Source organism: Daphnia magna, linkage group LG8 (genome assembly GCF_020631705.1).
Source record: "Daphnia magna isolate NIES linkage group LG8, ASM2063170v1.1, whole genome shotgun sequence".
Classification (NCBI taxonomy): Eukaryota; Metazoa; Arthropoda; class Branchiopoda; order Diplostraca; family Daphniidae; genus Daphnia; species Daphnia magna.
The window spans coordinates 4,506,712-4,519,679 of record NC_059189.1 but is presented as its reverse complement, the minus strand read 5'-3'; the positions used below and the strand labels follow the sequence as shown (position 1 = coordinate 4,519,679).

Sequence of the window (12,968 nt, the reverse complement as noted above, 5' to 3'; positions counted from 1 at the left end):
GAAAAAGGAGGTATCCGAATTCCATTCAATGGATTGCAAAATCTTCAGCCAGTTAAGGCATGGTACTGTGAGCTGTGCGATGTGTGGATGGGCGATCTACATTGTGCCCAGTTGCATATGACATCTAGCGGCCACAATGAGCAACATCTCAAACGCAGCATGGAACGGCCCGACTTCGGCGCTAAGCCAAACGGTAAAGAAACAAGCGGCTTTGCGACGGAATGCGGCTCGGAAGAAAGAAGAGGAACGGGTAAGAATCCGGCAAAAAGAGGTGGACAGGTTAAAAATGGAGGCTGAAAAAAAAGAAGCGGCAAGAAAAAAGGAAACTGAAATGCTGGAAAAGCAACGTCGTATTAAACAAAAATGGCAGGAATTCGTGAGGAATGAGGAGGCAAGTAACACTCCGGTTGCCGAACTCGAAGGAGAACCTTCCGGAGAAAAGGATGCAACTAATCAGCTACCAGCCGATGGCTCGCATTCGACTGGTATTCGACTCAACATTCGTACTCCCATAATGTCTTCCAAAGTGACGGAGCAAAAAGATTCCACCGAGATCATTTCGTCTATGACAGAGACATCTGATTCTATCGTAGAAAAAGACGTTGATGCAGCGGATGAAATAGCGAAAACAAATTCGCTTTCAAAACCATTTTCCATCCGCAATCCAGTTCTCGACAAAGATTGTTCTAAACAGCGAATCGTCGAAGATGTTCGAACTGAAACAACCGTCCTGAAACTAGCTGAGAAACCAATCAGCTCCATTGAAGGTAATGTTTGCGAAGTTATACAGACAAATTCTTTAACCGTCACTGTAGGCAAAGACACATCCTCCACACATATGCCAGAAAATTGCAATTTGAATCCTTCCGAAAAACTAGCACCTCATACTGTCGGAGCATCATCTAAGCTTACAGATCTTCCTGATGAAAAAGATGTTAGTGATCAAATGGATCCTGAACCGGAGACAGTTTGTCAAACGGATTCTATTTCAAGTTCCTCAGTAAATGTTCAAGCGCAGCTATTGGCCATTAGTCAAACCGATGCTTGTTCCCCGTCAACGGTACCCGTCTCAAGCGAAGCAGATAGCGAAGCAGCTAAATCCAATCAGAAGCTGATTGGTCAAAAACAAATTCATCAACTCGATACAAATTCTCAAGACCATAGAAACTCTCTCGTAAAAGCTGTTATGGAAGGCGACCAGAAAGAATCCCCGAATTTGAATCATTCAGGATGCCGAAGCAAACGTCGAAAACGTACAAGACTTTATTGTCCGTACGGAATCCTCTTCCAATAAGTCGAAAATATCGGACAAGATTTCCGAGCCTGCAACTTGTTCTCAACAACATTCGGATTTGAATAGGGATGAGAGTCAAGAGAAAACATCTGCTAACGAAGAAAATGGCGGGTTGCTTCCCAAACTCGAACCAATGGATTCCGAAGATCCGACCAATGAATGTTGTGTCATTCTAGAAGTGAATCCAAAATTGGACAAAATTCCAGAGCTCATTGATCTAGAGTCTTCTGGTGAAGAGTCGAATCCGCCGACCGTCGAGTCACGAATGAGCCAAAACAGTGAAAACAATGAAAGTGTCGATGAAAAGTGCGATTGTTTATCTGATGTTGCGAATCGTTCTTCAACTCCATGTGGCATTCGGTTTAGTGAATTTATTGTTTTGAGTGAAACGCACGAAGACAGCTGCATTGACACCGATAGTCATACAAGTAATAATTCTTCTTCTGAGACTTCTTCGGGGGAACGAGGAGTTGCTGTTAAAGAGGCGACAGCAGATGAAGCTTCTACATCACAAGTTCCTTAATTTAGGTGAAATTATTTTCAGAGAAAGAAGACTTTCATTTCCGTTTTTCACCTATGGCGTTAATATTTTTGATTACATTTAATTTTGTTGTCAGGGATCTCAGTCATTTCTAACTCAGGGATTTCATGTCATCTTAATGGTTGTTTAAGTTTTTGCGCAAGGGCCGAAATTTATATTTCCATAATACACAGAAAATAAACACAAAACAGTGTTAAAAAGGAGTGAAAAAAACTTGGTCAATGCGACGCAGTGAATGCGATCGAAGTAGGTTAGAAAAGGTATACAAAACGCAATCGTAACAGGCACTAGATCATGGAAATGTAACACAACACTCGAAAAACGGGGAGATTCATCTTTGTGTCGAAAAGCAAATTTACCCTCGAGACTTCCTTGTTGGCACGTAACTTCACGCTCTCATGGGCTCGTGTTTCCAGCCTTCTACATGCAAGATCGACCATAATAACGAGGCCATTCACGGTCCGTTTTTGGAAATGTTAGTTCTTGAAAGTGCTTGGTAGGCCAACGTTCGACAATTATAGGGCAATACGGATGGAACGAGATGCTGCATGGGGAAATTTATCGCGGTTAGGCTGCAATCTGACTGAGAGAAAGCGATGGAAGCAAGACGCAGCCTACCGTATAATAACGATCATACTGCATACTTGCCCATGTCATTCCTGCAAAGGGGATATTTTCAATTTTCCTAGTAGAGCGATTTATGAGCCGTAGGAAATTGCAGTAGTTTGTTTTCTTGAGAAATGTTATTGTTACATAAATTCCTTTCGTTTGGTACGGACACACAACATTGCATTCGTAACAACTTTGATTTTTTATTTTTAGCTGGCAGCCTGGCCGCCGGCATGTAGGCAAAACACAAGAGATCCCGGAACCCGAATCGAAAGCAGACGACGGCCTTTGCTTTCTATATTTCAGAGCGATATTATCATCAGTATTTATTTCTCAAGTCAAATTGAATAATAATGGGGAAGAAAACGAATAAAGATTCAAATCTTGTTCGCAAAGGGTTAACTCGAGTGAAAAGAGACGAGTTAAAGAAATTAGTGGATGAACTATTGCAGAGTGAGTCGATCTTTCTCCAACAAACAGTCGCCAATAAAAATTCCTAACCGTATTTTGCTTCCACTTAGAATGCTCGTATTCGTTATCGTCGCCATCTAAAGATTGGGAAATCTATTCGGAATCCTGGAATCTTCTAGAAAAGATACGTGAAATGGAGAAAAGCTTGGATAGGTTGAGAATCAGCAGAAATGAGAGTTTGCCATCGTTTGTGGAATGGATGACAAAACATGATGTGAAGATGGGTCCTGTGGAACTAGCCGAACTGCCACTCTATGGATGCTGCATCAAAGCCAAAAAGCACATAAATTCTGGTGAATTATTATTCTCCATCCCTCAGGAATTGATGTTGACAACAGAAACTGCCACGAAATCCAGCATAGGTACAACTATAGAAAATGTAAACCTCATGTAGCAATCGTGCCAATATTTTCATGTGTCTCATTTTTTAGGGCATTTCATCAATAATGATCCTATTCTCAGCCAAATGCCGAATGTTGCCCTCGCCTTTCACGTATTAAATGAGCTGTACGACCCAAAATCTTTTTGGAAACCTTATCTTGACGCACTACCTAGTTCGTACGACACAGTTATGTACTTCAGCCCAGATGAGATTACTGAGTTGAAAGGATCTCCCGCCTTTGGTAAATTACTATGATTAAGCACAAAAACACTTCGATATAATTACGCACGCTTTCCCTCTTTTGGTATTACAGATGATGCCCTCAAGATGTGCCGGAACATTGCCCGTCAGTATTCTTACTTCTATTCTTTACTTCAGGTAAATGAACCACATTATCTTTTAGCTACGGCACGAAACAGAAAATAACGTCTATAATATTTGATCCTGTACAGAAAAGTGTGGATCCGACTCTGTCTAATCTTCGGGCGAATTTCACGTACAACGACTACCGGTAAGTTCCAACATTTAATGTTTCGTGTATTAAAAAAAGAAGAAAGACAAGTCAATGAGCAAGGCACTACAGGATATTCACATTCACATGAAGGCACACGCACCAGTGAGCAGTTCTAGAACCCAGCTAGCACCTCACAGATATGGGAGATAAATAGGCAGTTGCCTCTTCTTTTCACGGAAGCAGGCATTATTATTTTTTTTATTATTATTATTTTTTTTTTTTCAAACTTGTAAACTTTAACAAAAAACTAAAACCTACGAATAATGGACCTCCATTTGTCTCACCGATCTGCGAAGTGTACCCCATAGGGAACTACTGCGTCGTGGCAGTTTGGCATAGCCGCTTTTGCTGGCCGCGTGCGAGGTTGGCGTCGTTATTCCACTGCTATCGCTGCCGTTCGATGCGGTCATATCCGTCATTCCCCCCAAACCCAGTAGCGCTGCTGGATGACGGAGTCGTATGCGTGTCTTTTGCCTTATCCGGAAAACGAGCAAAATTACGAGGAACACGGCCAAACAGAAACCTCCGATGGTTGAACTGACGATGATGGCGTTGCGGAACGGTGACCGGCAGATCAAAATAGGGATCGTTCTCGATAAGTTCATCCTCGTTGAAGTGCGTTAAAATGGGCGAAGAAGTTGTCGTCGTCCCCACGTCACCTTCATCTTCCTCCTCTGACAAGGCGTTGTAATTGAAATTGAGGACCGGCCGCTGTTTACGTGGAGGGGCCGGTGTCAGTCGAGACGTAGCTATCGGTCTCTGCATCCCATAGCTTCCAACTAGATTGTTTGAAGATTTCGAACGTGTGTTGCTACCGTCTTCATCGTCTTCTTCTTCTTCAAAAGATCTGCCCAAATGAGAGCCGTATTCCCCTACGTTCGTACCTGCCAAGTAAGGTCTTTTAGAGTGGATCACCATCTGTCGTGATGTCGTCCTTGTTGTCGTAGTTGAAGTGGTTGTTGTAGCGTCCGAATCTTCTAACGGTCGGCCCCCTCCAAAAATCAACGGTTTCAATTCGCTCACTGATTTCGAATTCATTGGCTTACTCGGTTGTGGAGTAGTTGTACTTTTCGAGTTGATCGACTCTACTGGTTGCTCCTCCGATGGAGCAGTCGTCGAAGCCACTAGACCGGCGAGACCTTTGCCCCTTCCCGGTGCAAATGGAATGGGCAGTTTGACTCCCGGTTTCAATGTTCCACCTGCTCCAACAGCCGTGGACGGTTTTTCTGTGCCGATGACAGTCATATCGGGATGAATGATCTCTTGCAATGTGACATTTTTAGCTGCGAGCAACTCTCGGAAACTAATGGGTTTCACCGAAGGCATTACGCCCGGCCGGATCGGCGCATTCGTAACCATCGTTTTCGCAGTTGTTGAGTGAGTTGAAGTAATCGGGGTCGCAGTCGACGTAGTATCGTGCTCTACTTTCGCCTGATTTTTTGGCGAAGCTGCGTTGGAAGCAATAGGCGAAGATGTGGTTACGCTGATAACAGGGGCAATTTGGGTACCACCCTTCAGCAAGTCGGCCAGGCTCATGCCTTTTTGTTGTAGGATTTCACTCAAACTCAGAGGCCCGGCGCTACGCAAAAGCGATTTGATGTCGGCAGGTTCGTTGGCTGCTGCAGGCGGCGATGGTTTAGATTTCAATGTTTCATTTTCCATAGTGGATGTTGGATTTTTAAGCTGGATAGCTGGTTCGGATTTTTCATTGATCGGTTCTTCTTCGTCTCCGATTGCTTCTGTGCGATTAGCCGCAATGTTCACTTGAATATCTTCCTTTGATGACAGCTGGTCCGGCTCACTTTGCGCTTCAATTTTCGGCTCGCTCTCCTGCTGCGTTTCTTTTGCCAGTTCTTTGGGTTCCTCTTCTTCGATTTCCTCTATCGTAGGCTCATTTTCAGTCCCAATTTCTTCTGTAATCAAATCGAAATCATCCTCCTCTTCTTCCTCCTCTTCGACATCTTGCACGTGTGCTTCTTGTTGCTTATCCACCGGCACGGTGGTCGTACTTTTCACTGTAATGGGTCGCCGTTTGTAAGGACGAGGGACGACACGTTGTCGCAATCCTCCCGTTCCATTTCGAGGCCTCAGAGAAGGCTGGATCCTTGCGTAAACCGATGCAGCTGTCAACCCGTAGCTAACACGATGATTGTCGATCGCTTTAGGCTTGGACGAGGGATGTTCTTCCGTAACGATGACCCGTTTACCCGGTGGAGTCGCTGGTACCAGTAGTTGCGGATAGAGCTGCTTCCATGTCGGCGTCTGTTGAATGGATGCTGGAGGTGTTTTGGCATTAACTTGCTCTTTATCTGAACCGCTTTCTTCGTTGCGGCGGGGCAAGTTGGATAAGCCTGACGTGAAAGCGCTCAATATTTCCATGGTCGCATCTTCCTCGTCTTTTTGTCTTGTTCGCATTTCCTCTTCGGCTTTGCTTTTGGCCAGCGCCGAATGTTCGCCGCCCGTTGAATCCAGTTCAGTTTCGTCCTCCTCAAACAATTCAGAGCTATCGTAAAATTCTTCCTCGAGGATCTCATCAGATCGCACGTCGGAAAGGATGTCGCTCGTCTCGGTTGATGACGCCGATGCCGCTCCCGGGTGATAGGTGGGCTCCCTGGGCGGCTGAGCTAATTCGCGATGCCACTGTTCACTAGAAATCGATCCACTTGGCACATCCCTTGCTGGAGGTGCAAGCACTTGTTGTTGTTTTGGCCGTCGCTGCATCTCATCAGCAGGCTGCACGGACCGATAGGGTTGCTGGTGTGCCGCATTCCGATCTGGATGATTAGTTAATAGCGGATGATGCTGTTGCGAATGGTCAAAATGTCCTGGCCAATGCTGTCCATGCGGGTTCCACTGCTGTTCAGGCGTTCTTAAAGATAGATATAAAAAAAAAAAAAAATCCAATCGTAAGTTGACGTACATCTATGTGTTTGACATAGTTTGGATCCACCATGAAATCTTGCCTGGGTCTACGATTGGAGAGAAATGTAACAGGTGATGCAATCTCCCCCACATTCCCGCAACCAGTAAAGCTCACTGCTCTCAATTGTACCCATATTCTCAGAATGGAAATAGTCACAACTGATTTTGTTTCAAATTCATGTTCCATTTGGAATCAATGTCAATGATAATGATGAGGTGTGACTTGATTCATGACTGATGGATTTCTCATCTACTTTTTTGCATCCACCCATTTTTTTTTTTTCTCGTTCAAAAAGAACCCGAATGTGGAGTCCAGCAGTCCGTGTCAGAACGTGTGAAAGCTCTGCCATTAGCCATTATTTCAGGTGCGTTTTTTTTTCCTGTTTAGTTATATTTTACAAATCTCTCGGTCAGATCGTTCACGTCGGCTGGACAAAGATTTACTACATGTCCGTTCCTATTGGCTTTTGTCCCATCTCTTTGAGAGATATCGTTAGAGATGGTTAGCAGCATTATTGATGATATTGTAGGCCACCGTTTTGCCGAAATGAATAGGACTTTTCTGCTACTATCGTTTATATTACCGTTCTTTTTATAATGCAATCGATAAATCAAAAAGTCGGCCTTACCTTCGCGGGTTGTTGCTGTTTACGGGCATTGGCGGCTGAAGCCATTGTTGGTGTTTCTATTGCCGAAGAGAGTGCAGCAACAAAAGCAGTGACAAAATGTGCGTACAGAGGAATCATTAGGAAAATTATCTCACACACACACACACACACAAACGCGCAACTAGAAAATCACACCATTCAGGGGATTTTCACTTGAAATCCACTACAAATGTTTTTATTTTATTTTCTTTTTTCGCGAGTGAAATTCTCGAGAACTAAGATTGTTAATGCCTTTATGAGAATTTATAAAACCATTTTTTCTTGTTCTTTTTATACGTAGAATAAAAATGATTTCTCCAGGTGCGCTGTTCAGTCTTGAGAAGAATTGTACCGTTATTTAGTGCACACATGTGTAGCAAGGCCTTACCTGTTGCAGTGCGTGGCTAGAGCTTCGTTCAGGCTTGGTAAATTCCATCCAGCTTAGGGCTCTTGGGTCGAATCGAATTTCAGCTGCGTTCAGGTTGTCATGATTTCTTGGTGTTGGAAGCTCTTGGCCTCCTGTTACCCCCATCATCACCGACCAGAAGATGATGTATCGCATAGTAGCGGACATACTGGCCATCGCAGACTGGCCTGAGCCAACAGCCGGCCTAATTCCCATGTTACAGGGTAGTTTTTTGTCTTTGATAATTTTTTTTTCCTTCCTTTTTTTTTTTTTTTTGTTGTCGGGCAGTTTTCACGGGCGATTGCCTTCGGTCGTTCGGCTAACCTAGTTAGACTGCGCCATCATCTAGAGAAGAAGCCCAGAGCATATTTTTACATCAATCATAAAATTTGTGGGTGTGTACATTGAAGATCTAGTGTGATCTTCCCTCAAGTCCGCCAAGAGTGATAAAATGTGAGTCATCATAATACAGGAGAAATGCAGCAATTATTTCGGAATTTTAGGAGAAATCTTCTTGCCTCGCCGATTTATTTTTGATATTTTCATTCAAAGAAAAAATAAAAAGGATTAAAAGGGCAGTTCGGATTCTATAAGCGGCGACAGAAAAGAGAATTTCTTTTGAATAGAAACAACAACAAAAAAATGTCGTTTGAATCGAGATTCAATGTAACAACAGTCGCCTTATGTTGTTTCAGTGCCAAGTCTACCGCATCCCCACGCTACGCACAGAGGAGCGTTAGATTCTTCATTTTATTATTGTGTTTTTTTTTTTTTTTCCCTTTTTTTTTTTTCTCTCGTTCTCTTTTTTTATGACGTGCGCTCTCATAAGACGTCGTGAAATGAATGAATGGCTTCTGAGCTGTATCGGCCGAGTCAGCTGCTGTTCTAGGTTTCCGGGTTTCATCCACACCCGAAGGGGGGAAACATGTAATCTCACGGCCTTGGTAGCGTGGTCGCTATTCGTATTAATTGTCTATCGGGATGCCCCCAATTAATAATTTGCCGTTTGAAATCGGGCAGACTCGATCATTGGTTCCAACGATTCCCCCTTTTTCTTATTTTTCAAAAGGAATTTGTTGCTCTTTTGGTATCTACCGTTCCAAACTAAAATGGCGTAAAGCGACAAAACGTGACTTACAAAAGATGCGGTGCGCATGGTGCGTCAATGTCGATAATTGCTTGAAAGACACAGAACACACAGAACACACCAACACTATCGCACAAATTCACTTTGAGAACAAACACGCTAGTCGACCAAGTAGTGGGCCAAAACAAAGTGTCGATTTTAGTGTTGCTTGATGATGACAATGCTGTTGTTGTTGTACCAAACGAAAAATTTTCTTGTTTTTTTTTGGACAACACAACGGGTAACCATCCGCGCTTAGCTGGCGTGGAAGATGTTACTCCGGACGAATTCCGTCAACGACTGGTCTCCATTGGTGTTACCACCTGCCCTGTCTTCTTCTGTCTCATGAAACTCTCTTCTCTCTAGACTGGACTCTTGTCCCACTTATGCCTTCCTCATGGCGCGCACATACAAACACCGCCCCCCCTCATATACCTGTGTGTACACACGCATGCACAGTTACACACAGCCACATACGCGGGCAACAGATGGATGCAATTTCATAAGTTCAACACTCGACTGCCCATGCTGCTCTAGTCTTTGCTGTAGGGTGGGTTGCACCAGTGCAAGTCGTAGGGAGAATAAGTCGATACATTGGATCTTCTTTATTCTTTATTCTTTGCGCCGGCTATTCTACTTGACTAGTCACCCGTGAATGGCAATCGAAAATACATAGACCTGGACGGGGTGGCAATAACAAATCTTATGAATTTCGTCCTTCAAGTTCATTCGTTGCGAGATTTCGGGCTTTTGAAAGCTCACATTTTGTTTTGTTTTTGAACCTCTTACAGATTTTTCATTAGCTTTCTTTCAGAGAAAATCGCATAATAGAAACTTTACAACAAAGTGTCTTTTTTGTGTTTTGATTCCTTGAAGCGAGGTAAAAATTTCGTCTTCGTGGAGGAAGAGAGCGATTTGTAATTGGCTAGTGTTCTCCCCATCGGGATGAAAATGAAGGAAAATCAGAAACGATTACGGGGGGATTGAGGCGAAAGTTTTTTCCTATAGGCACAGGGCAGTTGCACCGAATTAAGAAAGGAGGAAAGAATGGCGTTTAAAGGGTATGTAAATGAATGCGATCCATTTATTTCCTTCTCTCTTTTTCTTTGTCAAATACTCTAGCGAGACGAGATGTGTTACAATTGTTGGGAACAAGTGAGAGGCTCAAAATGGTGAAATCGCCAGCTGTCATTGAGCCGTTGAACTGGCCAGTAATTTGCCATTTTCGTCCTCGCATGTTGCCTCCCATCCATCTAAAGACCTAGATATAGAACAGTATTTGTTCGCAGACGGCTAACGGCCTTCGGGATCTGAAGAAGCTCCCGACGGACGTGGCTCGCATATCAGTCGGAACAAAGCTATAAGCGATGAGAAATTTCATTTAGAAAGCTCTTTCGTTTTTGTTTTGTTTTTTTTTCGTTTTTTTGCTCTTCTGTCTTTTTAACAGCAACAACAAGAGCGAAAAAAAAAAGCTCCAGTCCTGCGTGACAATAAACGGCCCATGATAGAAATGATATTTGTAACTGAAGAAGAAGAAAAGGAAAACTTAAGAGGAAATATAAAAAATAGGGGAGATTTTTCTGATTCCGTTTCGGCCACAACAGGGGAGCCACTTGTCGCATCGCCCACATGACGCTCCCGATTTGCGGCGCTTGAGAATGAGGTTGAATGGAAGGAATTAAGAAGAGAAAGAAATATACAAATAGAAAAGGCATTCTTATGCTTGCTACGTCGTTTAGTTTTTTTTTTTTCTTCTTCACAAATTTCATATTATTTGTCGTTCTAGCTTCTTTTTATTGTCTACGAATTTATCAACTGCCATGCAATCTGCAACGGGATTACGATTTGAAGTGCGCAAAATAAAAGGAAAGCACCCGGCACTTGACAATCCAAGAAAGATCTAGATTATATCTCTTTTTGTAGCACCCTTTCACTCAACGTACCTTTTACACACGCTGACGGACAACTGATTGTTACTCGTTACTAGCTTAAATCACCTGCGACATGCACTTTTTTTTTTATGTTTATTTATTTATTTATGTGCTTTCTTTACCTCTTTTTTTTTCCTTACAGTAAATGTAAGGCAAGAACAGCTGCATAAAACAGGGAAACGAAAGAAGAAGAAGAAAAAAATTGAATAAATTTGAAAATGCAATCGGCCGCGGGAACAAAAATCCTCTAGTAATATCTATGTCTACTAGCCGGCTGTCGTCGACGGGCCACCCATGGCGACGTGTTGCTCTAATTCTGGACGCGATTCTTTTTGTCTTTTTTCTTTAGCGTGCGATACCAGGAAAAATAATAAATAAATAATCACAAAAGAAAAGAAAAGGGAGAGAGAAAAAAAAAAGTAGAGAGGATACAATGCATACACTCGGCCTGTGAAACATATCCGATAGCAGACAAGTGAAACGATGAAATTTGAAACAGAAAGAAAACGATGCAACAAATGGCTATTTTAAGCTTTGCGCTTTTACCGGCTGAATTTTCTTACAAGAAAAAAAAAGAGAAAAGAAAACTGCCATTTCTCTTGTTTGGTGGCTCTTTTTCTTTTTTTTCTTCTCTCCGTCTATTCCCGACGTGTAAGGGATACTGTGACGCTGTAACTTTCGTCCGTCTGGCAGCCGAAGAGAAAACCGATAGTTTCCATCCTCGTTCAAAAAGAAATTTATAACGACATGATTTGTTTATGTCCATGTTTTTTATTAGACATTATGCACAATGGAACAAAGATTTTTAAAAATTTTTATCGCTTTTGTATTCGTTCAACAGATGGGCTGTTTCGACGGTGATGACCAGACAAAACCTGATACCTTCTCAAGAAGAAATCGTGGAAGGCGATGGCAAAGAAAAGCAGCTGGTGCCACTCGTCAACGCTTTGATTCCGTTGTGGGACTTTTGCAATCACCAAGATGGACAGGTATAGGTGAACGCATCATTTACAAAATCATCTAAATTCTCAGTACGTTTTTCTTTTGCCGATTGGTTGTTCCGCTGTTTCAATTGTGATAGTTTTCGACGGATTTCCATCCCGAGAGTCGGAGAACAGTGTGCCAAGCAGGACGCGATTTCGGGGCTGGAGAGCAGGTCTTTATATTTTATGGAACAAGGACTTGTGCGGAGCAGCTCATCCATAACGGCTTTGTAGATACCAATAATAGCCATGACGCATTAACCCTCAAAATCGGCCTCAGCAAAAGTGACCCACTAGCTGGCCAGAGGGCAGCGCTTTTGTGTAAACTTCACATTCTGTCGGGTAATAATTTAACTGATGCCCCCTAGTCGATGCTTTATAGCCGTCATTATTTCATGACTCGAAAATTTTGTCAGACGAGAAGATTTCAGGTCCGATAGCGTTCCAGTTAAAAGCTGGACCGCAACCTGTAGACGGACAACTGCTGGCGTTCTTACGGCTATTTTGCATGACGAAAGATTCACTCGGTAAAAATTTTGATTTGCAATGCGTAATGACCAGCTGTAATGAAGAAAAATGGCTTGCGGTTGCAGATAGGTGGCTTCAGTCGGACAACGCGTCCAACCTGATGCACGAGGAATGCGGCATAGAAACCGAAGTCGATGACAAGTCGTGGTCTTTCTTGAAAGCCCGTTGCCAACTTCTACTCCAGCTCTATCCAACCACAAAAGAGGTACGTATACTTGGTATAGACATAGCCCATATGAATGGCAAAGTGGTCTACTGGTTCACAACAACTGGAATTTTCTTGATTGAAAGAATCCAGAGCAGAATTGATTTGATTGAATTTCTGTCGCTCCAGGCGGATTTAAAGATGCTGGAAGAGGACTTGATCCCACATCGGCGAATGTGTGTCCTCCTACGTCTGGCCGAGAAACGCATCCTGCTCTCGGCTATCGAATGTGCTGGTCAAAGAATCAAAAAGTGAGCAAATATTTTTATTCGACTTTTTTATTGCTAAAAAAATCGGAAGAAAAACAAAAAATTGCTATTTCAACCAGCTGCTTTGTGATCCCATTAACAGTTTTTTTTGTGTGTGTCAATTTCATCCGCCTTAATCATAATAAAAAAACAACAACATC

General features: G+C 42.9%; 3 protein-coding genes across 3 annotated transcripts in view; 2 read left to right on the top strand and 1 right to left on the bottom strand.

Moving 5' to 3' along the window:
* LOC116929040 overlaps positions 1-2,023 on the top strand; it is a 4,821-nt gene extending 2,798 nt beyond the window's left edge. The window contains 3 exon segments of the mRNA XM_032936186.2: positions 1-174; positions 176-1,284; positions 1,286-2,023. Of these exon segments, the coding sequence (XP_032792077.2) occupies positions 1-174; positions 176-1,284; positions 1,286-1,817 (1,815 nt within the window). The 3' untranslated portion in view covers positions 1,818-2,023.
* LOC116929057 (actin-histidine N-methyltransferase) lies at positions 1,709-12,968 on the top strand. Its single transcript, XM_032936210.2, has 11 exons — positions 1,709-1,822; positions 2,658-2,897; positions 2,966-3,277; positions 3,347-3,538; positions 3,611-3,675; positions 3,750-3,808; positions 11,685-11,832; positions 11,925-12,168; positions 12,243-12,353; positions 12,420-12,559; positions 12,689-12,968. Exons 2-11 carry the CDS (start codon positions 2,798-2,800, stop codon positions 12,812-12,814), a joined length of 1,497 nt encoding a protein of 498 aa, XP_032792101.1. The 5' UTR covers positions 1,709-1,822; positions 2,658-2,797; the 3' UTR covers positions 12,815-12,968.
* LOC116929041 lies at positions 3,814-9,261 on the bottom strand. Its single transcript, XM_032936187.2, has 4 exons — positions 8,925-9,261; positions 7,769-8,131; positions 7,363-7,418; positions 3,814-6,680 (listed from the first exon to the last, which is right to left on the bottom strand). Exons 2-4 carry the CDS (start codon positions 8,000-8,002, stop codon positions 4,196-4,198), a joined length of 2,775 nt encoding a protein of 924 aa, XP_032792078.2. The 5' UTR covers positions 8,003-8,131; positions 8,925-9,261; the 3' UTR covers positions 3,814-4,195.